We start from the raw sequence: 26,793 nt of genomic DNA, 5'->3' as shown, positions 1-26,793 counted from the left end.
ATTTTTTGTATAGTCAGAGTCTAATGTATGTAATTGTATATATATACTATTTCTATTTTGTATATTTAATTGGTAATCCCTCTTTTTTGTATAGTTTTTATATAGTGACATCTATTTTGTATATATTTTGTATAGCTATAGTTTATTTTCTATTTATTTTGTATAGGAACAAAATATTACATATAATTGTATAGTGACAGTCTATTTTGTATATTTTTGTATAGTAACAGTCTTTTTTGTATATTGTCATCTATTTTGTATAGTGACATCCATAATAGTATTTGAAATAAAACTTCTACCAATACTTTCATTATGACAAAAAGTAGCATCTTGATTCGTACATCAGAGAGAATCTGATTGCAAATCTCATTATTTTTCCAATATTCTAATTGCAATATTCAAAAGATTTTTTTTACAAAATACTAAATCACTATAGCAACATCTATTAGTTGTCTTGAGTATTCCTGCATGTTTTTCTGTTATGTCCTTGTTTTCCACACAGTCCACATGTAACAGTTTTAGTATACAGATATTCATAAAGTCCCTTGCGTCGTGACTTCGTCGGTCTTCCTGGTTTGCCCTTCACTATCGGTGGTAGGACCACATTATCTAACACCTCTGTTGGAAGGTACCATGTAGTTTCATCAGAAAGTGGATTAACTGGCACTTCATATGTCTTCTTGAAGTATTCCTTGGTGTAATAGGCAGAACAATATTTGGGTGCTTTCATGTGTGTATAGTCCAATACTGCCATAGCATGTGGACAAGGAATCTCATCTACTTGAAATCGTTTGCACGAGCATTCCCTTATTTGCATGCAGACTATGTTCCGCCTTTGTTCCGCATCCATTACTACATATACATAATCGGTTGAAGGCTTCACCTAAATTTAAATAGATATTATTAGTAAAACTAAAACAGGGATATGACAAGTATTACTGCATTTTTGTCAAAGTATGTTACTCCGGTATATGAAGTAAGACATGATAAAAGAATATTTACCATCATCTTCTGCGACAAATAGCTATTTTCCTTCAGTATTTCATGATATTTTTTTTCCTATGTCAATAAATGTACTCATTGCAGTCATTCTATTCGTATTATTCCATTCCATAACCAAATTCATCATGTAATCTAGCAAACTCATGATTGGTAGCTCTCTTGCCTCTTTGTTCCTTGCATTGAGTGACTCGGCAATATTTGAAGTCATCACCATGGATCTATTAACAGTATAATGCACTATAGACCACTTTGCATAACCAACTTGGAATAGGTAACCCCTTACCCTCTTATCAATGCTGTCCATATCTTCCATGAGGCAATTAAAATCTTCAATTTTGTATGCTCTGGCCATTGCAAAAAATACTTCCCTCAACCGGTCATGGTTTTTCTTGAACTGCTTCTTTATGTTATTCCAAAGATGAAAAATGCATACACAGTGAGATACCTCTGGATACACAATCGAAGCATCCCTCAATATGCTTGCATGACGATCCGATACGACGCACATCCTTTCCCTTTCCCCAAAAGCCTGTCTAAACATTTCAAAAAACCATTCCGAGGAAGCATCATTTTCAGAATCTACAACAGTGTATACTAGTGGAAAATTTTTACCTGCTTAAGCAAATAAGAAAGTATCCACATGTTATTTTTGTTATACACAAATAAGAACTATCTATATCATATATAATTATTATACGAGTCTGCAACATATTCACCTGCTGCATCTTGTGCGCTAGCTGTTAATAGTCTTCCTCTGTGTGATGATTTGAGGAATGTCCCACCAACCACTACGATAGGGTAACAGTATTTCCATCCTATGATTGATGCATTTAGTGCAATAAAAATATACATGAAGCGACCGTCCTCTGATTTATGTAACCTTGTGACAGAACCAGGATTTGTCATATTTATTATATACAAGTGACCCGACAGTTTTCTATAAGATTCACGTGGTATCCCTCTTAGTAGTTCAAGCGTCTTTTCTTTTGTTCTATAAGCTTTTATGTAACTCATATTAATCCCATACTGTTGTTTCATGTCGCTCATGATATCTGTCGGAGTGTATATTGTTTTTGGATTGGTATATTTATTGGAATGGCTGACGAAGTAGCATGACGTTGTGAAAACAATCTACTCATCTCTGGGCAAGTGTGAACATCATTGAACCGTCTAACCTTGAAGACATTTGATTTGTGTAGACTTGAAGATCTAATACTCCATTTGCAACTTTCATCCACGTATGTAAGACAATACATATTTAAAATATAGTGTTATGATAATGCATTTATTCAGAATTTTACACGTGTCTCAAATAAACAAGAAGTATACATATGCAATCTTATTATACAATAATTATACATTTTTAAAACAGATCTGTATACAAAAAATTACAGAGAAGTGCAATCTTATTATACAATAATTATACATTTTTTATACAGATCTGTATACAAAAAATTACAGAGAAGTGTAATCTTATTATACAATAATTATACATTTTTATATAGACCTGCATACAAAAAATTATAGAGAAGTGCAATCTCACTATACAATAATTATACATTTTTTATACAGATCTGTATACGAAAAATTACAGAGAAGTGTAATCTTATTATACAATAACGATACATTTTTATACAAATCTGTATACAAAAATTACAGAGAGTGCACTCTTATTATACAATAATTATACATTTTTTATACAGATCTGTATACAAAAATTACAGAGAAGTGCAATCTCACTATACAATAATTATACATTTTTTATACAGATCTGTATACAAAAAATTACAGAGAAGTGCAATCTCATAAGTAGAAATCATACCTTGCTGTAGATGATCTATCCACTATAAATTGATATTTTTTCCGTATTGCGTAGTGCTTCATTACACTAATGAGTGTATTTTTGTCCCAATACAACTGACCTTCTGCAATTTCTTCATGTTATGGATTGTCTATTATATAATTTCCCTTCAATATCTCAATTTTGTCTTCCTTTACATGATTATCCTTCATTTCAACAATCTTAGTTCCATGTACTTCTTCTATGTTCTGACATTGTAAACCAACTGAAGTTGTTGCGAGTAAGTTTCCAACTGAAGTTGTTGCAAGTAAGTTGCCACCCAAGTATGAACTTGAATATGGGCATTCAACACTTGAATATACATTTTTCAATGTTATGCATAATGGATATTCAGTGATATCCAGGTTTTTCTTTTTCATCTCCATGTACAAGTGCACACTCATATCATTATATATTGGAATTGCTACATAGCCATCCTTCACTGTATATTTTATATCCATTGCACTCGTAATTGAATCTCTACCCAATTGCTTGTATATCTCATCAACAAAATAATCATAGTTACAGTCCGAATTGATCAACACGCCATTAACAAGGAAATTAACAAATTTACTCTCACTTACCAATTCACCATTGTGTTAAAGTAAAATCGGAATTAAAGTTGGAACTGTGGTTCCAAAATTCACAATCTCCATAGACATTTGTTGATTTTGTATCAATTTCACAATTTAAGAACGAAATCTCAACTCTATTAAGCTGATTGTAGGCAGCAATTGTGCAAAAAATTTGAATTTCAGTGTGAATTTTTGGGAGCTCTTCTCTGGGTTTAATCTTCAGAAACCCTAGAATTTCTTTCACAATGTGAATAATTGGGCGACTTTTATAGTGTTTGGAGGTTGAAGATTCCATACTGAATGTGTGAATTTAGGATACAAAATCGATTAGGACTGTTTTCCTTTTCGTTTGCGCTGAGCGTATGATTTCAGCCTTTTCAGTTGCTAGCCTTTGTTATTGTTTTGAGGCTATTACTTGTAAGGGGTTATTTTGTGGCTATCAGGTGATATAAGTTAGACCCTAGTGGCTATAAATGAAGTTTGCTCTAAAATAATTAACACCTGAACAAAGAATATAAATTTGCCCATTCACCCAATCCGGTCCCTTTATAAAGGAAAAAGTCCACCCAAAAGTCGTACAACGCTCTTTATTATAAACGGGCAGGATTGGGACGAATTGGGTGTATGGGTGGATTTTTATACTTTACTTGACTGTTAATTCTTTTTATGTGGTCCAAAAGTATATGTGGACTGCCAAGTCAGCATTTTCTATTGACAAAAATCAATAAATCTGGTTGAATGATCATCAGAAATCAATAGGGATAGTTAAGTAATTTTTTTATTACAAATAAAAGAAAAGTAAATTTAGTCCACAATTTCACATAGTTCAGTAAATTTTTTAGTAATGGACTCGTCGATCTTTTCATTTTCTCTCTTCTTAAAAAACTTTTTTATCAAGAGAATCTCAATAATTTATGTAGAAAAAGTAAATGAGACTGTGTAACGACCCAACCGGTCATTTTGAGCATTTGTATTCGCTCGGTAGTTTGGGGGCAAGTAGCTCCATATGATGTATTAGAACTTGTGTAAAAAATTTGAGTTCATTCCAAGTTGATTTAATATGTTTCGGCGTGAGGTCCATACGATATTGTTATGCGTGATTTGAGGCCTCGAGTAGGTTAGTATTATGTTATGAGTCTTGTTGGCATGTTCGTACGGAGTCCCGAGGGGCTCGGGTAAGATTCGAATAGGTTTGAGCTGTGTTGCGCTCGTTTTTCTTATGTTTCGTCGTCGTTTCTTCAAGCATAAATGGTACTGCATTAAAAAAATGAGCTCCAATTTCTATTTTGATGTAAACATTAGATCCTTATCGTAATTACATAGCCATAGCAAAAAGAATCGTTGAATTTAGACATCGTATGAGGATTTTATGATCATTTTACTAAGAATTAGGTTGTTAGATTTTTCTGATTAATTACGAATTTGCCACTGACTTCGTATTTTAAAATCTATACTATTTCAAAATATTGAAACCAACATATCTCCTTCATTATAAGGTCAAATGGAGTGATTCAAAAGCCAAACTTGACTGAATTTTCACAAGGAATCCATTGGATGCATTAAAAGTAAGTTTCAGGATCGTTTGACACATAAAACAAGACAGAACAACTAGACAAAAATATTTAATATCAAGGGTTTGTTCATTTGGCCATATTTTGAGTTGTGGAGCTCGGGTTTGGGCAATATTTTATGCGATTTTTACCATATAAATTGGGGCAAGTATTCCCTACTCGTTTTTTGTTATATTTTGTGAATCTATCGTTATTTTTGATAATTGGATTGCGAAATTTAAAGTGAAAATTGGGGGTTTTGTCCAAAGTTTCATAGAGTGAATTTTTTGAGTTTTGAACATCGATACATAGTTTGACTTGGGTGAAACTAGTATGGTTGGGCTCTGAATTGAATGATTGTCGAATTTTGTGAGTTTTGTCGGGCTCCGAGGCACGAGCTCGGGTTTGACCTTTTGGTACATTTTGGAATTTTGATTAAAGATTCGATCTTTATCAATTTGGTTTGTTTCCTTTAGCATTATTTGATGTCTTTTGAGTTGTTTTTGGCTACATTCGAGCCGTTCGAAGGTCAGTACGCACGGGATAGAATTATTGGAGCGTCGTATGGTTTGCTCGGTATTGGATTTGTCTTGTTCAAGGTAAGTAACACTTCTAAACTTTGGGCTAAGGGTATTAAATCCTGAATTACGTGTTATGTATTTGGGGTTGAGGTAACACACATGATAGGTGATGGGCGTGTAGGCGTGCACCATGTGAATTGTGACTCCGTTATTCATGTCGTACTGTGTCGTTACCTGATCTTATCTGTAACCATGAAATCTCTACATACTAGAGCCATTGAGTTGTGATCCATGTATAAACTAATTATGGGATTTCTCTAAGTTTTACTGTCATTTCCCTGTTATACCATACTGTTATTATATTGATTTGGATTGTACATTTCTGAATTCGTCATTGCTTTCAGCCCAAGGTTAGTCCTGTTACTTATTGAGTACATTGGGTTGGTTGTACTCATACTACACTCCGCACTTTATGTGCAGATCAGGTACATATTGTCCTGGTGGTTGCTATACTTGGAGCATTACTTCATGGAGACTTTTGAGGTAGCTGCTTTAGCGTCCACAGACCTCAACTCTCCTTCTTTTCATTTTATTAAGCATAATTGTTTACCCTAAAATTCGAGTAACAATTAAACTTGTATTGTAATTTTAAGGATATGTGATTTGATTCAATGTCAATTGATAGACAAGGAATTAAATAGATAAATTAAAGAATAAAATAGATCAAACCAGTGTGTAAGCAAAATCTTGACCTCGAACTGTGACGAGGTACGATAATGGGAATAAAAAATGTTAAAACAACTATGATGAATAGTACGTGAAATAGCAAAAGAATAACAAGCGTATATTTTCTTATCAATGAGCAATGGATCCCCCTTTATATAATATGGGAGTCCTAAATAAGGTACACATCCAATTATAGTACGAAATCATAATTGACAAACTTTTAGCCGATGAAGTCCAATCCATTCAAAAAATTTCACTGTGATCTCCGGCCCGTTGCGGGTGTCTCGCTTTTTCCATTACTGACTCATACCGCCATCACCTCGAAGCATGGCTTCTTCTGACCTTGGTAAGTGTTATCGACCATGACATTGGAAAGGAACTTCGACCATGAGCTCCACGCTTTGGTTTTCCGATGTGGTATCACCTTTTCCATCGAAGATCAAAATTGGGTAGCTTTGATTTCCATCGTATACTGATAATCCCCTCGTTTCTTAGATTAAAATAATAATAAGCAACTTGAGCCTTGATTTTTCGGAGACCCCGATAATGATGTCATCCCTGTGACGTAAGCATTCGAGGTGATCAAAATGTCCCGTCAGTTCGGTTCTCCAAAACATTAAATGCTTGCTAGTGACGGTCGGCCACTAGCGCCACCAAACCGTCACTATGTACCTATAAATACATGTTTCCCATTTGAATCAAAACATTACTTTCATCTTCACCAATTTCTCTAAGTCTCTTCCTCTCTCTATCTCTTCTCTTCCTCCGCCTGTTGATTCGATCTTTTAGGACCGATAATACCAATCTCTACATCTTTCCGCTTCATCTTATTTGAGTCAATGGCGAAAACCTCCAAAACCATCCCTCAAAAGGAGAAAGCCTTTTTTCTTCTTCTCGGCTGGCCGCTGACAAAGCACCGATGGAACCGCTCCTTCACGAGATTGTTCTCAAACCTTGTGTCCTAAAAAACAACTTCAAAGTTGTCCATCAGTCCCTGGCTGATGTGAACACGTATCGAGGTATATTTGCTCGATAACCAGAAATAGCTTGAAGCCATGAAGGAAAACTGCAAGTGGGGCACCGAGGTCGTGGTACAGATCCCCGCCCCTGAAGAAAGTATCACCACTCATGTGGAGGGGTTTCTAAGTGTTTACACTTACTGTTACTCCCAAATGCACATGCAAGTATACGTGGTCGACAAGTAATATATGATTGTAAGTTCAGATATAGTACCCACAAGAACTTGTGATTAACTATCAACTAAATTAAATCAAACAATTATTCTATTCAATCTAGAATTCCCTCTCCCGAGTTCAATCCTAGATTCGTAGACAGTACTCAATTGGTGATCGAACAATCAAATAATTAAGCGCAAGATTGCATAAATAAACCAATATGATAAAATAATAAGAACAATTCAAGTTTCAAACAACAACGTTCATGTAGCATCCCAAAACTCTAGAACTAATAAACTATGAAATTAAAAGAAGAGAGAGAAGAAAAACTAGTTAGAAGTCTCCTCCAAGCATGGGTTGTGTTCCCCCACGTGAATCCTCCTTCAAAGTATGTTAGATATCTCCAAAGTGGCGTCTTCCCTTGGTTAAATAAGTTTAGTCTTGATTTTATACGTGTTGGGTAAAGGCCGAAACAACTATATCCCAGGTGAATTTGGACAACTTTCACATCAATGGCACCCTAGCTAGCGCCAGGCTCCCTCCACGACGCTATGAAGTTTCAGATTCTGTTTCTAGTGCCACATGTTGGGTTGGGCGCCACCTATGGCGCTGAAATGTCCAACTATCCCGTTTTTGTTTGGTTTGGCTCTAATTTTGCACATATCGCCCCGATTACTCCCGGATCATTCCTACGCATAAAAACACAACAAATTAATATAAATCAATGCATTTCACATCCTAAATTCGTGAAAAAAAAGTAAGATATGAGGCGATATACATACAAATATATATACTTTAAGCGAAACATCAACACCCCACACTTAGGCTCTTGCTCGTCCTCGAGCAATGGGACTATCAAATAAACACCCAACTACGTACAAGTCTCAATTATGGAGGAGTACTTTAACTTTTAACCACACACTATACCCTTGACAATGATCAATACCGCCACACAAGCATGAACAAATAAAATTCAACATTTTACCCGTTTAAGCATGCCTAAGTATAATATTTCAATTCAATCAATTCCAACAACCTATGTGTCACCACCCATACTCAAAATTTGACTTGTAACCACTAAGCACCTTCAACTCATGCACTCACCCAACAAAAAAGTTTACAACATTACCAATCATTCATGAGATCATGTGCCCTCACCAACAAACAAAAGAGTGAATATAGATTAGTCCACACATTCAAATGTGATTTTGAATATAATTAAGGACATCACACAATTGAAAAAAATTCGCTCTCTCTCACAAAGAATTCATATGCATCCCGTGGTCGTACCAGTAGTGTATATCTCTACTAATTTAAGCTAGCCAAATCTAGGATCAATTAGGACTTTAAGGTTGTAATGCAGGCTAAGGGACATGTATGATATATTTAGAATTAATGACTAACCCTCCTAAGCACTTTGATACACTACATTCATAATTCAAGCACATATCCTTCTCAACCAATTTACTTGCCCCATACCATATGCAACATAGCCCTATTTTCAATTAAGCACTTCTATATTTCCACTAGCACAAATCAATAAGAATCAGAGGTGTGTGTTTTTCTACATTATTTGAACTATCATATTTTTTTCTCTTTTCTTGCAATTTTTCTTTTCCTTTCTCTTTTTTTTTTCTTTTCATCACACACTCCATATATTAAATTTCATCGGCTAGTGAATTTTGATTTCAACTTTAGTGCATCAACGGACCCTTACATGGTTCCACTCAAAAGCTACTCCCTAATCTCTAACCTTACTTCTTTTAGCGACTAAGTGCCTTAGGAGGTAAAGGTTTAATCAATATCAAATTAAGAACAAAATAGGGGTATGACTTGTAATGTGGTTGCCAAAGAAAAGGTCTATAGGATCAAAGGGGCTAGCAACAGAAAAATTATGTGACAAACACATCTATGATCAAGCAAGAAAATTCCTACTTCATAGCCTATATTAGCACAACTTACAATTTTGCTTTAATTAACATACGGGACAAGTTCTAAACTACATAAGATAGCATAGAAGATCACAAATCCTCACACACACATTGCACATGACTCAATCACAACGGTTTTGTTCAATCACATCAAGCAAGCACGCATAATTGAGAAAATTAAGCAATATTACACTATGTGGCATACAAGTCAAACAATTGAGAAAAGGCACCACAAAATAGGCTGTTTACTTTACTTAGGCTTTAAAATTCAAACCAAATACACGGGAAAATAAAATGTATATCATAGCCTAATGTGTCAGCATCAACCATGTCAATGAGTATCTCAGAGCGACTCAATTTCTTCCTAAACTACTCCTAACAAAAAGTACCCGGTTCGAGCTACATCCTTGGAAAAGAACCGGCGCCCAAAGAAAAACCAAGGAATACTACCTAACTATTCAAAAAAAAATCTTTTTGGTATTTTTAATCAGACTTTTATCCCTTAAGAAAATTATCCAAAAGATCCATCATCAGGAAAAGTTCGAACTTTTTCTATTTGTTTTTTCAATTTTCGTTTTTTTTAATTTTTATTTTTAATTTTTTTAACTAGACTATTTCTACTACGAGTTCTAAAAGAAAAACTAAATAAAAAAATAGTTTTATATAGTTACACTTCAGAAAGTAGTTTTCTCTCCCCACACTTATATTATGCATAGTCCTCGATGCATGATCACAAAGAAAAATACAAAAACAAGGGTGAGAAATACTCTCTGAGGCCCTCTCGGGCCTAGCTCGGACATGATCCTCAATATTAAGGGTCGGGACGACCCACACTTAAGCTAAAACATGCTCCTCAGCTTCAACTTCGGGTACACAGACTTTCCCTACTCTGCAAAATAAATTTAACACGAAACTTGACACTATATTAAAAAAATTAAAATACAGGCTAGGTTGCCTCCCAACAAGCGCTTGATTCGAGTAACAATCAAATTTCAGAATATAAACACCTTGTTCCTCATCCATTGACTCCTCCATATGCTCGACTGAATCAATTCCCATGTCACCAACCAAACACAATGTTGAAAAGTGTTTAGAATGAGGTCTAATCCTCAATTTTGCACTCTTCGTCAACCTTGACATCATCAATAATATTTTGGTCGAATAGTTGGAACACCTCTTTTTGCTCTACAAGCTGACTAGTATCCACAATTTGGTTGTAGGGCATCAGACGTCTCAATCTTTTTACTCAATTTTGCCTGCAGGTAATGGATATCTGAGCCAAATTGGTCTATCTCTTGCCTGAGCTCCGTTTTTCTTTCTATTACCTGTTCTGCCATATTTGAAAGACCATCACGAAGATAGTCATGAGATTTTATCACTTGAGCTTGTTCCTCTAGCCAATATTGGCTCACTTCTACTTCTTCAAAATTATTTTCTGATGGGAACTCGCTCTTGGTATCAAATTGATCAATCTCTCCCGACTCGGCCTTCATTCTCATGATTGCTACACTAATTCTTTGTATAGCCTTTTGATTTTCTTCTTGTTACTAGGCTACTTGCCTCATCCTGTCCATAATACGAGCAACGGCTTCTATATCCTCCACTTCATTGCTCCTATCAAACTCATAAAAATTATAAGAAATATTATAATAAGAGATCTGATAAGGATAATAAGAATTAGGACAACCATCCCAATGACCACTTTTACCACCACACACTTTACAAATATTTCACTCATAAGATTGAGATTCACAATTTTGCCCTAAGTATAGTCCTCCACAATATGGACAAGGATCACCATAATAAGAATAACCAATATTCGACCAATTATTATTCCAAATGTCATGTCAACAAAGATAAAATAATATAACTAAGTTAAAAATAAAAAAAATAAAAACTTGAGTAGGCAAAATGTAAAAATTCAATCTAGTAGAATAGTTAATTTCTAAGTCCTCGGCAATAGCGCCAAAAACTTGTGTATAAGGTTAAATCGGAGGGTCCAGTTCCTCGTTATTAAGGCGTTTCGGGAAGTCATCTCGAGGCTGCAAGGTTGCGGTCGAGTTCTCTCCCTCGATGTCCATTTACACCTGAACAAACGACGATGCCGGGGATGGGGAGTTCCCAAGGCGAGCAGATAGCACTAGCAGAGCCTGGTGTCATGTCTAGCCGTCTCATCTCCATACCTTTACAATTAAAGCATTTTGTACTATATTTTGTACTATGTTGAGAGTCCCCTCCTATATAAAGGGATCATTGCCATTTTGTAAAAGGCCTGTTGTTGCTCCGACTATTCTACTTGAGATAAATAAAAACTCTCTCTCTTTTCTCTCTAACTTACTCTCTCGTTATTATTGCTCTTATTTATTGACTTCATACTTGTTCTTCATTTATTTCTCTTCATAGGTTATAAAGAGCCTCTAACAATGATATTCTAACTATTGACCCTTCCCCGATTATCCCCAATATCTTGAGCCCGAGCCCAGGCATCGACTTTGAGGCCCCTCATCAGTCAGTCTGAGGCCCGAATAGCCAACCCCTCGGTTTGGTTATAACTCTACTTTAGTTTGCATTTTGTCTCCGAACTCCACACACCTAGCATCAATTTCTTAAACAACTAGCATAAAAATAGATCACATATTTTTAGAGTCCCATCAACAAATTTAATTGTTATTACCATTTTCACAGTAAACAGTTTGGCGCCTATCGTGGGACTAAAAATAATAGTGATTATTTTCTTGTTGGTTTTGTTACACAACGCAAGTTATCTTTCACACTTTTTCTTGTCCAAGATCCTCGATTTCAGGTCAAAATGTCTGGCTTAGTGAATAGATTTGAGAACGACAACCTTGAAAACCACGCAGAAAACAGTGTGGCTATTCCAATTGTCGACGCGCCACCATAGAACCTTGATAATGCACCTGGATGGATTCTAGCAGACGCGGGTTCGCAAGACGCACAGCAGGTCGACCAAACCTCACACACCGGCAGGAGCATACAACATGGCGACCAACAAGAAGCCCAAAAAACCCCAGCTTGGGAAGAATGGGAAGTTAGCCTTCATGTTATTTTTGAAATGTTGCAGGTACAACAGCTGGCTATCGCTCAGCTGCAAAGCCACCTGAAGACTCCCAGCATAATAGCACCGGAAGCTACTCCCCCGGCCAAACAGATACCGGAGAGATTGAGCAACAACGGATCGGTAGTCGATCCTTCCATCATAAAAATGCTTGAGGATCTAACCAAAAGGATCGATTCGGACGAGAAAATGATAACAACCAATGACAAGAAGGTCAAAACCTATAACTTCAGGGTTGACCAAATTCTGGGCGCACCCTCGGTCCTAAAAGGTGTAGATTCGAAGAAGTTCGTGCAATGGTTGTTCCCAGAGGAAGCGGCTCTGAAACCCATTCCATAGAAGTTGAGAATGCCCAAACTCCCAAAATACTATGGGACCTCAGATCCCAACGAACACGTCACTGCCTATACATGCGCAGTAAAAGGGCAATGACACAAAAGACGACGAGATCGAGTCCGTCTTACTGAAGTAGTTTAGAGAAACACTCTCGAAGGGGGACATGATGTGGTATCACAACCTAGCTCTCAACTCCATTGACTGATTTGCCATGCTAGTAGACTCCTTCATAAAGGCACACGCCGGTGCCATCAAAGTAGCAACAAGGAAGTCCGACGTATTCAAGATTAAGCAGAGGGAGAATGAAATGCTGCGAGAATTTGTATCTTGCTTCCAAACGGAACGAATGGAACTACCTCGAGTCTCCAATGATTGGGCGTTGTAGGCCTACACTCAAGGCCTGAATGAAAGAAGCTCAATGGCCTCAAGGCAGTTGAAAGAGAATCTGATCGAGTATCCTACCGTAACCTGATCGGACTTCCACAACCGTTATCAGTCAAAGATCAGGGTTGAGGATGACCAGCTGGGAACCCTCTCGGGCTCAGTATATCCAAGTAGACTCCTGGCGAAGGAGTCGAAACCGAATAAAGAGAGGTATCAGCCGTACCCCAAAGATAAGAGGAATGCCCCCGAGACGCAATCTGCCTCGCAACGATCGATTGGTAAACGGAGGACAGGACTCTCGGGGACTCATCAATAGAGACGGATTTGACGGGGACATGAGGCCAACAAGGGCACCATGCCTATCAGAATACAACTTCAACGTCGATGTATCGGACATCGTATTCTCTATTAGCAAATTAAGGGACGCCAAATGGCCCTGGAATTTATTGTCAGATCCTTCACAAAGGAACTATTACTTGATATGAGAGTTTTAGAGCTCGCACAGACACAAAACCGAGGATTGCCGGCAACCCTGGGATGAAGTGGCCCAGCTACTTGATAATGGACACCTTCGGGAATTCCTCAGTGACCGAGCTAAGAACCAGTCTCGAGAAAGAGAAACAACCAAAAAGGACAAAGCATATGAATCCCAACATGTCATCCACACTATCTTCTAAGACACTCCCTCGGCTGTATTCAAATAAAGGACCACATCGCATCCGCCAAACAAACGCCAAAATCTAAGAGCGCCATCGCCACTAAGGTATAATCATCTCCCCCTTTTTTCTATTTTTACTCTACGATAACTTTAGCGCAGGACCTCGACCAAAGCAGTCGAGATGCCGATCCAGCTCGAAGACCTCAAGGTTTCGAACCGTTCGTTGCACTCTTTTCCTTCGACTGAATTTTTATCCCAAAATTAGGTTTTTACCGGCAAGGTTTTTAATGAGGCAACGTCCATGCGCTGCCTAAGGAGGATCCAACAAGCGTACAAGGCTTCTTTTGAAATCAACCCCAAACACTGGAGGGCATCCTCTCGAAAGGTCATCCACTCGGAAAAACCAAGGAATGCCGAACAAGGTTTCAATAGGAAATGATTTACCGGGCCAAATGGTCAAAGGAACCGTGTCCGCATAAGTTGGACCCACAACAAAAAAACAACATGTACTTATGCCAAGCAATCAAAGAATATCTTTCTCCAAAGCATCTCGTATTCCAAAGAAAACTCAACATTTTTACAGTAAAGATCACTTCACCGAGAACGCCCAGAAATACTCAAAGACTAGCATCAACAACTCGGCACACACATAACCTCAAGGTCGGAATCTCCAAAGTCGTAAGAACTTAACAAGGAAATTTCGAGCTTACGAGTAATGGCTCCCGAGCATAAACAAACTCGATAACTGTCTCCAATCGCCATCATTAAAAAACCCGAGGTTGTAAGACCCAGAGCGGGCAGACTCGGTCTTGTAAGGCCTACACAAGGCAACAATAAAAACTGTAAGACCTCATGCAAGGCATGAATCATATTTGTACCAAGTATCAATGAAACCTGTAAGACCTCAATAGGCATGAAAATGTTGTAAGACCTTACTACAGGCATAAACTAAATCCCGAAGTTTAGCTATATATCGCATTTGTAAGACCCCCAAAAGGGCATAACCTCGATATAAATGCCTAAACTACTACACTCGGGACCAAAAATGGCTCCAGCCAAACACAAGTGAATACGGTCATACGGCTGTATTTGCAGAATTAATGCGACTCGGAGACACGTGACCGTTGATACAAAATCATAGGCCATTACTTTGAATTTACTTCGAAAAGAACCGGTTAAACAGGCTACCCTCGACAGGCAAAAGAGCTTCGACCATGTCAGCTCCAAATCAAAGGGCTTCGAGCTACTCAGCCTACGAGGCAAACCTTCCGAGTTGCTCGAACATCGCCGCAAATGACTTAAAATCGAGGTTCTTCCTGAACCGAATGATGGGTCAGGCAAAATCATTGCAAAAGTCTTAACGAGAGGAAAACAAATCTTACATTAAAAGGTCTCTTCCACTTAAAGCGTAAGAGCCATTGTCTCCAGCTTACATAAAAGGCCGTATCTGCCCAAAGCGTAAGAGCCATTGCCGCCAGCTCATCTAAAAACTTGAGGGTCGATTGAGCTCGGGTTGTAACCCAATTCCGAGACAGAACCCAAAATAGTTAACTACATATACCTAAGGGCAAAGCGTAAGAGCCATTGTCGCCAACCTAATGAGCCTCAGGGCCACACACATAAAAGGTCGCTTCAACCCAAGGCGTAACAGCCATTGTCGCCAGCCCGCACAAATACAAAACTTGAGGGTCGATTGAGCTCGAGTCAAAACCCGACTTGGACACTGAACCCAAAATAGTTAAAATTCAAATGCCTAAGGGCAAAGCGTAAGAGTCGTTGTCCCCAGCCTGACGAGCCTCAGGGTTGTATCACGGATTTAAAGATTTCTATTAGCTCAAAAGTCGAATTGACCTGGTTAAAATCTTGACAAACAGAAACATAGAAGACACAAAATGAGGGGTTTCCCCAATATACATATAGGTGATAAAATACAAGCTTCATTTACAACATACTATGAAAGCTATATACACAAGAACAAGGCAGGAAATAAACGTCCCCCTCGGTGACTATGGCCCGGCGACCCCTTCCTCGCCATCTTCAGTATCGGACAGAAGGAACTTGGCATCATACTCCTCCCCCTTAGCTTGCTCGATCTCTTCCAACAGATCAAAGCCCATGAAATAAATCTCCTTGAGAATTTCCCTCCGAGACATGTACTTCACATACTTCAAATAGGCCACCACTTTCTGTTCCGCCCTGGTGTTTCTCATCACGACCTCAGCCCGGACGTTCACCACCTCGGCCTTCACCTTTGAAAGCTCTGACAAAAGCCTTGCAATCATATTTACCTGTGCATAATCATTCGCATGAATGGTCTGGATTTGCACCTCAAGATCAGAAACCATGGCTAGAGCACTCTCTTTGGCCGCAATACTTATATGTGCGTGCAGCTCGTTGAATTCGCGTTTGACTTGACCAACCTCGCCCCAGAGCTGTCCCAGCTCCTCCGCCTTGTTCTCCAACTGAAATTTCAAAACATTAATCCACCGAGATGAAAAGGGGAGTGCAAGCCAGCATGGAATGTAGGGTACCTATCTTTCCAGGTAGCTCTCATGGCTCCAGCTCCAGTCCACCTCACGTTGCTGGAAAACCAACTCGCTTTCCTTTTCTGCACAAAGGAGCTTAAGGGATTTTTCCCTATCTAAAGCCTCTCACAACGGGGCCTCATAGTGAAGCAGCTTGGATTTGAGCCTGTCAAAGGCCTATGAAAGAAAACTAAATTAAAAAAAAAAGGAAAAGCACGAGACCGGAATGATCTTACACTAATCAGAAACACACCATGAGGCCGAGCCACTAAGCCTCGCCAAAGGCCGAGCCAATATTTGATGCCTTACTACCTTCATAAGATAGCCGATCAATCGAATCGCCTCTTCTTAACCATTAAGAAGGAGTCGCCCCACAACACGCTCCTTTCTATTTATTATTGATCCTCGATCCCGAGGCCGGCAATCTCTCATCCTCTCCCGGAGGACACGATCTCATCTCGAAAAAATCTCTGAAACCTATGGTAGGTGAGTTTATGAGCCGACAAGAAAAGCGCCATTTTCTCCCTTTGGTTACAAAACACCGGACACCTACCATGATGTTTCGCCTCCCATCTCCCTTTGGATAGATCTCGCTACCAGTGCTTATAATAAATCAAGCAAGCTGCAAGCTTACGAGACCACTTGGCTAAATTTGGGACCTTGTTCGGCGACCAATGAGCTGCTATAAATATGGAATGGAAAGATATCATTATGGAGCCCGCCTCTGGTAAAAACAATGATAGTTTAGGTGAGACACTTACGTGTGAAGTTCAATTTCTCGAGAAATGGTAAATATTCTCTCGGGATGACATCGGTCGTTCGAATACGAATGAACCGATTCATCTATCCATGGTCCTCATCCTCTATACTACCGATGACAGGAGCTCGGGTAGATCGATGCTGCAGAGCGATTAAACCCTAATAAAATAGTGTCCGATATAACCTCACGAGATGGCTGAGGATAAACTCTATCCTGGCCTTTTTGGTGAAATATCTCATTATCTGCACTATTTTCCAAAGTAAGGGGTGAACCTACGCCATGGTAACTCGATATATCCGACAGAAATCAGGCACGACCCGGTTGGGGGGACCCGACGCAAATATATACGTGTATATGCTCAAAAAACCCTTGAGGTATGACATGATGCTGTCCTTGAAAGAAGGTACTTGTAATACCGCGCCTTCTACCCATCCGTAATCTTTTTTTATCATTTCGAGGTTTTTCTCTCCCACTGATGAGATGATCCTTGACACGTGCTCCTGGTGACCCAGATAATTGAGAGGCCTTCCCGGCGTGATGGCTCTCCTCGAGACCTGCTCACTAGTCACCAACAATGCGTCACTATCACCAACCGAATACAGAGCATAAGAAAAACTTCTATCTCCTTGGCGGTTGGACGTCGACGTAGTAGTCATAGTACGATAGAATAGGAGGAGAGAGATATGGATCTGAGCAAAATTTCTAGTTAAAGCAACGGAAGAACTAGCACAAAACGCCAGGCTCTGTCGAAGAGGTAGTCCCTCAAAGCAGCAGAATCACCATTGGAAAGGCAAGTGAATGAATATATAGAGGCGAAGCAGCAACTGCTCTCCTACCCAAAGGCCAATTAATGCTGGCCGCATTAACATCACCCTCTCCTAGGGAAATGTACTGATAGAATCGCTTTGTGGCCCCTTTACCAGATTGAGCAAATGGGGCTACCTCGTAGAATTCGAGAAACTACGAGGTCTTGGGGGCTCCTCGATATCACTGGCACCGGCCTGTTAGAAGCTATCGGTTTAACCCTGGGGCATGGCCCGATTTGAGGGTCCTGGTCACTCCAATAACAGATTTCGAAAGGCTAACGTCAAAAGTCGAAAGGTCAAATCCGTGAAAGCAAAGGAACGAAAAAACTGAAAGAAGAAAAGTCCCTCTTTTTACATTGCCAAAAATGTATCCACAAGAGGCATCATTACAAGATCCATCCCCCGGGGATTGCCTACAAAAGGAAAAAGAAAGGATAAAAAACGACGTGGGAACTACTCTTCATCACCGCTATCTTCGCCCTCATCTGGGCAATCAAAAGCGCCAATTCTCCCTCCAATCCACGGGCCTCCTCGAGATCAACTAATAGATCTATGCTCCTAGATCTGATTTACTCCAGGGTTTCTCTCCTCGCCTCCTCCTTAGCATGTTTAATAGCCCGAGCTAGCTTCTGCTCAACTGCTATCGATACGTCACGAGCTATTTTATGTGCCGTGACTGTATCATCCAAATAAGTGGCAGCATTTCTTTCAATCTCGGACTTGGCCACGGCCAAGGCAGCAATCTCCTTGCGAGCATTCTTGAGAAGATCATGGGATGACGCCAACTCCGCAATCGCTACCTCACTTTTCTTCCTCAGCCCAATGATCTCCACATTCAGTCAACTAATCTGTGAACCATTTTGCTCGACCTACAAAAAAAAAGTAAGCTAATTTGAGTCGAAATATGGTAGCAAAGGTCAGGAACAAGTAGGACGAAATACCTGTGCAGAGAGATCAACTTTTTCCCAGAACGCTCTCTCCAAAGCAGCTTGGAGCTCTCCTAATTATTTCTCTCCTCGGGCAGAGTGAGCCTCCGAATCCCGCAGCATTGAGGTAAGCTTCTTACACTCCTTTTCACGGTATGAAAGCTCCTCACAGAGGTGAAAGGGGGCATGATCATACATATCCTTGCACTACGACATAGCGGAAGAGATAGAAAAATGAAGAATAATGCCCAAGACTAAAAGAAATATATGAAACATAGCTATCACCTGATGAATCTCTCTGCCTCCTTGACGTTGCCAGGAACATCAAGACCGACGTTATCTCTACGACCGTCAAAGATGTTGGCAAGTAAGCCTCCCCCTTTGAGAGGAATCCCCGCTTTGACGACATTCACATCCCTCAGTTCCCCTGACGAGACCTAAAAGCATGAGATGAAATCATTTATGTTGCCGATTTCCGCAAGAGGCAATCCTTATTCTTGAGAAGCTCCGAGCCCCGACCCTTCAAGATCGTCCCCCCTACGGAAACTGCAACAAACCTGGTCATGCGATCCGTGTCCACGTTAACACCCTCCTCAAAGGTCTCTGGTCTATGGGACTGACCGAAGTCAGCCATTCCAGAGTCAGCAGCCTCCACTCAAGGCTCCCACACTCGACCACATCCTCGTTGCTAATTAGAATTCATCATTATCCTCATCCTCAATGCCGGTATTTTCCCCTAAAGTTGAAGCAGAGGTCCTGGTAGCAGTTTGATGCTCGAGTGACTTAGGTTTCTTTGCCATAGGAGTATTAGCAGTTGCCTTACCTTCACTCTTCTTGCCCTTGACGGACTTCAAAGCCTCCGTTTCGCCACCAAGGGGTGGCCTTATCTCCACATTCTTGCCGAGGCCTGCACAAGCACGATAACCATAATTTTCCAGTGCAAGGGAAGCAAGGAGAAACGCAAATCTAAGATATAGATGGTAGGGAAGCTCTACCATGATTCTTGGCCACTCATCGCTAATTGGTTGGGTCGGTCCAAGACCGGACATGGTACGGGAATGTGGTGTCCAACCATTTGATCCACCCCAGCAAATCCGAAACCGCGTCGGGGTACCTAGCAACGGCTGCGTGAAGCAACAAAGAGGTCATTATTCCGGGGGAAAAGGAAGAAAATTTTAAAACATGGTTATGGGATTACTGCTTACGCTGTGTGTTCCATTTCTTCGGGAAAGGCATCCTCCGGGCCAGAATGATGTCCGAGATCCTTACCTAGACGAACCTGCTCATCCACCCTCAATCATTCCCCTCATCGATGCTCGAGAAAAAATGATTTTCAGGATTGATTATGAATCCTGTTCAAACCTCGATAAAATCAAGGGTTGTACAACCTAATAAAATGATTGAGGGTAAAAGTCTTGCCCACAACCCCTTCAGTAAAATGACGGAGCATCAATACTATCCTCCAAACAGAAGGATAGATATGACCGAGCATCACTTGATATTTGTCACAAAAATCAAGGATAACCGGGTCTATTTTCGAGGGAAGGGGGGAGAGGATTCAGAGGAATCATTAGGACCCAAGGTGAATGGGTAGGTATACACATGAAGGAAGCCGGCCTTGTAGTCCGCTATATTTTTATCAGGGTCGGGAATCTCCACCTCCACTACCTCGCTCCATCGACAATCTGTCCTCATCGCTTTTATGTTGGTTATCACCCTAATATATCGGGACACATGTTCACATCGGCCCGGTGTGGATTAAGTACTATCAACAGTAAAATCTTTTGACATATCAAGCTTGGAGGGAGTGCACTGTTCCAAGGTGGGTATCGTTTTGGCCTTCTCCTTAGACGGCCGAGATAAAGATGCAGCTTCATTCTGCGGAGGAACCATTCTAGAAGTCCTAGCCATAGCAATGGTAAAATATTCTCTCAGAAATAAAGATAGAAGAGTGTAAAAGAAGATGGGTATGGACTCGTGAATTTGAAGATGCTACGAAGATAAGGATTATCAAACAGTCGATATATTTATAGGAACTGCTTGGGAAGTGGAAAGGATGAGCCAATAGCAGTTCGTGGGTTCCTCGATAATCGTATTTGACGGCGACCCTTGCATGGTTTTCTGGGGCATAACATTTAATGCTCATATAGGTTGACCTCATAGCAATGATGCCCTCAAAACGACGGCTCAAAATCATTTCCTATTACTTCATTCTAGGAAATGAGAAGATTATCTGTATACGGTGAAATCAGAGGGTCCAATTCCTCGTCATTAAGGCATTTTGGAAAGTCATCTCGAGATCTCGAGGCTGCGAGGTTGTGGTTGAGTTCTCTCCTGCGATGTCCATTTACACCCGACCCAACGACGATGCCGGGGATGGGGAGTTCCCAAGGCGAGCAGATAGCACTGCCAAAGCCTGGTTTCACGTCTAGCTGTCCCATCTCCATACCTTTATAATTAACGCATTTTGTACTATGTTGAGATTCCCCTCCTATATAAAGGGGATCCTTGCCATTGTGTAAAAGGCCTATTGTTGCTCCGACTATTCTACTTGAGATAAGTAACAACTCTCTCTCTCTCTCTCTCTCTCTCTCTCTCTCTCTCTCTCTCTTCTCTCTATCTTACTCTCTCCATATTATTGCTCTTATTTATTGACTGCATACTTGTTCTTAATTTATTGCTCTTCATAGGCCATAAAGAGCCTCTAACAGTTATATTCTAACTGTTGACCCTTCCCCGATTATACCCAATAGCTCGAGCCCGAGACCAGTCATCGGCATCGAGGTCCTTCATCGGTCAATCCGAGGCCCGAATAGCCAACCTCTCGGTTTGGTTATAACTCTACTTTAGTTCGTTATTCGTATCTGAACTCCACACACCTAGCATCAGTTGCTTAAACAACTAGCATAAAGATAGATTACATATTTTTAGAGTCCCATCAACAAATTTAATTGTTATTACTATTTTTACGGTAAACAACTTGTTACTCCCAAACGCGCATGCAAGTACACATGGACGACAAGTAATATAGGATTGTAAGTCCAGATATCGTACCCACAGGGACTTGTGATTAACTATCAACAATCAATCTATTCAAGTGAATCCTAACATATGAATATTTAACTAAAATTAATCTTGAGTAACAAATTAAGAGATTAAAGAAAACAAGTTGGAGAATTATAGAGACGAATTCAATGTGAGTGTATATTATAGAGCTATGGGTTAGCTAACAATTCCGTTGAGTTTTCCACTTAAATCATCTAATTAATTTATCTGGTTTATTGGTTGACATGGTTAATATTGCTCGTAGCCTTCTCCCGAACTAGAACTCGCCTATTCAAGCTAATTTAATGCCTATATTCCGATGGAATTAGCATTAACAAGAACACGTAAATAATTCTTGTATAGTAACCAAGCAAGGCGAATAGGTGTATTTCTATCCTAACCGCAAATCCCCCCCCCCCTCATGAGTTAAGATCTTGCTCTACTCAATCTTATATGCAATCTAGAATTACATCTCCCGAGTTCAATCCTAGATTCGTAGATAGTATTCGATTGGTGATCAAGTAATCAAATAATTAAGCGCAAGAATGAATAAATAAACCAATATGATAAAATAATAAGAACAATTCAAGCTTTAAACTACAACGTTCATGTAGCACCCCAAAACTCTAGAACTAATAAACTATGAAATTAAAAGTAGAGAATAGAAAAAAAACTAGTTTGAAGCCTCCTCCAAGCATGGGTTGTGTTCTCCCACGTGAATCCTCCTTCAAAGTATGTTAGATATCTCAAAAGTGGTGCCTTCCCCTGGTTAAATAAGTTTAGTCTTGCTTTTATACGTGTTGGGTAAGTTTAGGGTCGAAATAACCGTGTCCTGGGTGAATTTGGACAACATTCACGTCAATGGCGCCCTGGCTAGTGCCATGTGCCATCCATGGTGCTATGAAATTTCAGATTCTGTTTCTGGCGCATGTGGTGCTGAAATGTCCAACTTACCTGTTTTTGTCCGTTTTGGCTCTAATTTCACACATATCGCTCTTGATTGCTCCCGGATCATTCCTACACATAAAAATACATCAAATTAATATAAATCAATGCATTTCACATCCTATATTAACGAAACAAAAGTAAGATATGAGGCGATATACATACAAATATATATACTTTAAGCGAAATATCACTTACCTCTTCACATTGGCTATTCTTGACCCAGTTATCATCAATTTTTGCACGATGTACCAGTTACCCTCGGCCAGATGCATCCCTCGTTCTGGTGTATAATGATTATGCTCTACTTCTTCTCTGATAAGGCCAATGGGTTGAAATTCACTCCCAACCACCTTATACGGCTGTATCGACCGAAGATTTATCAAAGATTAATCAAGCTTCAACGTTGTTCATCGAAGTCCTTTTATGAAAGCATCGATGAAGACAAGGACCGAAGTTGGATGAGCCGATGCATGCGGGTAAGGACCTGCAACCTCATCCCCGAGGAGAAACTACCATTCCCCGAGAAGTGGAACCCTGATCGTAAGTATTAGCCATTAATCTTCGTACTTTATTTTTTGCTTTGTGTAACACTCTTATCTGTTATACAGCGGTTGCTTTGATGCCTCACACAGTCCCTGACCTTGAAGACTGGGTTTGGAAGCTGGCTGCAACTTCTTCTTATGTTGAGCACTGTTGGCGTGACTTGGCAAGGGGTAGATTGGAGGCTAAAAAGCATGGTAAGTTTATCGTGTATGCTTACGATGTCTCTTTTTGAAACATTTCATGTCTCACATACTTGACACCCTTTTACACAAGCGTCGGGGATGTTGCTAAATTAAGCCCGGCCTCGCCTGGGGAAGAGGTGGTTCCCTAACCGGCCAAGGAAAAAAAGAGGAGAAGGGACTCTCCTTCTTATACCCTGGAGCCTAAGAAGAGTAGGGCTCATAAGCCGAGGGGAGACTCTGCTTCTCTTTCTGTTGACATAGCCAAAAAGCTACAAGATGAAGAGGAAGAGGGAGAGGACACTGGTTGCGAGCTGGTGCCTTGAATGAGGGGGAGCATTGAAGCATCAACGTCGGCAGGGCCGATGATGGCCGAGGAGATTCACCCTTGGGCCGAAAAGATATCATAAGGTACTCCAAGAAAAGCCCCCAAGTCATTGAGGGTAAAAGATATCTCCTGCCATGATAAACAAATGGCGAGTGTGCCTAATGGCTCCGGTTCAAGGGCTCCTCAGAAGGAAAAGAGCGCCCCAAGTGACATGCTTGGGGAAATTAATATTGATGATTCGCCACCCGGCTCGAAATTCTCCGAAGGGTAGTTTCGGGAGGCTCGATCCTTAGAGACCCTCGATGTGGGAGTGACCCACGATGGGGAAGACATATATCGTGGCTACCTTGCGGGGATCGATGTTGTTTCCTACCCGGATGCGCCAATGGTTTTTACGAGGCCCATCGGCTCCTGAACCAAGTAAACCTCATTCCCCGTTATTACGTTTGTTTTTATATCCTCCCAGTTGATTTCTTTCCTTTCTCCATAGGTTGTGGTGCTTCATCGGGAAGCGTTCAATAAGTCTTAAGCCGAGCTGAGCCGGTGTGAGGTCGATTTCAAAAAGATCACCGAGGAGATAGACGCCCTAAGATGCCTCTCTATGAAGAAAGAATAGGAGCTTATAGAACTCCATGTTGAATTGGCCCAGGATCGTAAGGAAGAAGCCGAGATAGATGAGCAGGTAACTAACCTTTTGAAAGAGTACGGTCTCGGTCCAACTGTGGAGGCTAACACTTCAATGTCTCGGTTGCAGCAAAATCTGGAAAGGATCGAGCTGCTCCGAGTGGAGGTCAAACAAGTCAAAGCCCACTGTGATTGGTGGAACGAGAATATGGACCGCTTTTCTGTGGAAAACGTGGCTACATTGGCAAACTATCATAGGCCGAGGTCCAACTTCGTGGTGCTAAAGAGAAAGGTTTAGCCCAGGCCAAAAGGATCGAAGATCTCGGAGCTAAACTTGTTGAGGCAAAGGCAGAGGTCGAGGAGATGAAGATCAAGGCAGATAAATCCATAGTTGTGTATTTGGCCGATGCCGAGGCCACTCAATTGCAACTAAGGGAGGCTTCTGCTCGAGAGAAATGGAGAAATGACTTGGCAAAGTACCAATCCCGGAGGGAGACCCTCGAGGAAATCCATGCTCAAGGTTTTGACCTCTCCGATGAAATAGCTCAAGTTAAGGCGCTCAAAGTTGATGCCAGGTTTCTTGTCTCCTCTGATGACGACAACGATGATGAAAGCAGCCAAGGAGGGTCTGACAACAATGAGGGGCGCAAAGGAGACGCTGCCCTCGAGGAAGAAACTAGCCCTGGACATAGTTATGATTTTTTACCTTTCCTTTTTTTGTAATTCCTTTGTTGGTCTCTTGTACAAATCCTTCTTGATCAATATATAAAAGAAAATTTCTCTTGAATGCCTTTTTAATATTTATAAACGTGTTTTTTTTGCCCTGTAAAATTTTCATTACAACCTTATGCTTGGAACGGTGAGTTTGAGACCTAGGTTTTGGGTGATTTCCTTGAAGTCACCGTGGTCGAGTTGGAATAATGTTCGAACTTAAGGCATAGGCCTTTTAGGGTTTGTGTCAGATAATGGTAAGTCCCCGATCCATAGTCAAGTTATTCTTTATTTGGGCTCGGTATAGTCGAACCCTTGGGTTGGGATGGAATGAGAACAAGATCTCGAACTCTAAGAGTATTGGCCCTTAGGATTTTTAGATCGGGCTGATATGGCCTCTAAAAGATGGCCATTATTCCCCTCTTTTGGCATAAAATTCTTAGTAAAATTTTCTTTATACCTTAGCATGTATTTTTCATCCATTGTGTTTTCTGAAGGTTTGATACTGATTAAAACCCCTCAGCTTTAAGATAGTTTGATACCTCTTAAGTTTTTTCGATGGTTGATTTTATCGAAGCCCTTTTGATTATTTTGCCGAGGGTAGCCTTTTTTAACCGTTTTTTCAAATAATTTGAAGGCCTATTGTGAGGATTCGGGCCTCTCCGAGTTGCATTAATTTGGCATAGCCTTTGGGTATGCTTCTTGGGATTATTTCCCAATAAGAGTTCGAACGTGCTCGAATTGTTAGTCCCCGAGAATGATGGCCTTGGCAAATAGATCGAGGGGTGCCTCTTTGAGGTCTTATGAATTTGAGTTGAGATAACTCGAATTTGTTGATCGTCAATGACATTCCCTGAGTGTTCAAGGTATATTTGTACTTAGCCCTTGAGCCATTTCTCACAAAATAATAGGTACATGGCTCGTGTATTAGAAAGTTTTCTTTGAGATACAAAATGGTTGATATAGAAAGAATGCTTCTTGAAATAATTTATACATGCGTACATATTTTGCCATCGAGGATTAACTAATCTATATGAGCACGGGTCATTCAACCATTTGTCCCATTACAACCTACCGAGACCCTTTGACATGAAGTATTTTCCTCGAAAATATAACCTTCGATGGTGATTACCCCCAGTATTCGAGATTGACTGAAAAGAAGCTGATACTATTGAAGTATCCTTTGTTAACACATGAATGTTTCCTCGTTAAAAACCTCGCCGGAAAAACCCATTTGGGATAAAAATCGATCTAAGGGGAAAAGAGTGCAACACGTGCTTTAAAACCTAAGGTCCTTGTATTGAAAAGTTTCTCGATGTCCTCAATCGAACACCTGAAATAAGTTAGTATCAAATACAAATGGAAAAGGGGGAAAGTCGTACCTTAGCAATAGTATCATTTAAGTAGTGATATATTCCAATTTTTAGGCAACAGTTCGGCCTACATTGTGCCAAGTTTTTAAGACACCTTTCCGATTATACCGAGGACCCGATATGGCCCTTCCTAATATTGACCTAGTTTGCCTTTGTTTGGTTCTCGAGTGTTGAGGGTGACTTTCCTTAGAACTAAGTCTCCAATTCTGATGTGGCGAAGGTTGGTTCTTCTATTATAATATCTCTCGATT

General features: G+C 40.1%; 1 protein-coding gene across 1 annotated transcript; it reads right to left on the bottom strand.

Annotated features, from left to right (window-relative positions):
* Window positions 1-445: 445 nt before the first annotated feature.
* On the bottom strand, window positions 446-1,908 carry LOC104229200 (uncharacterized). The gene is made up of 3 exons (XM_009781784.1): window positions 1,719-1,908; window positions 1,118-1,614; window positions 446-883 (listed from the first exon to the last, which is right to left on the bottom strand). Exons 1-3 carry the CDS (start codon window positions 1,906-1,908, stop codon window positions 446-448), a joined length of 1,125 nt encoding a protein of 374 aa, XP_009780086.1.
* Between the last annotated feature and the right edge of the window lie 24,885 nt (window positions 1,909-26,793).

Source organism: Nicotiana sylvestris, chromosome 9 (assembly GCF_000393655.2).
Source record: "Nicotiana sylvestris chromosome 9, ASM39365v2, whole genome shotgun sequence".
Lineage (NCBI taxonomy): Eukaryota > Viridiplantae > Streptophyta > Magnoliopsida > Solanales > Solanaceae > Nicotiana > Nicotiana sylvestris.
This window is presented reverse-complemented; position numbering and strand designations above follow the sequence as displayed.

Excerpts from the sequence above, each read along its gene's own strand:
- LOC104229200 (XM_009781784.1), bottom strand. The coding sequence starts at position 1,908 with ATGACAAATCCTGGTTCTGTCACAAGGTTACATAAATCAGAGGACGGT. Across the intron at positions 1,615-1,718 it reads TAGCGCACAAGATGCAGCAG|GTAAAAATTTTCCACTAGTA; the intron begins GTGAATATGTTG and ends TTGCTTAAGCAG. Across the intron at positions 884-1,117 it reads TAGATTACATGATGAATTTG|GTGAAGCCTTCAACCGATTA; the intron begins GTTATGGAATGG and ends ATTTAAATTTAG.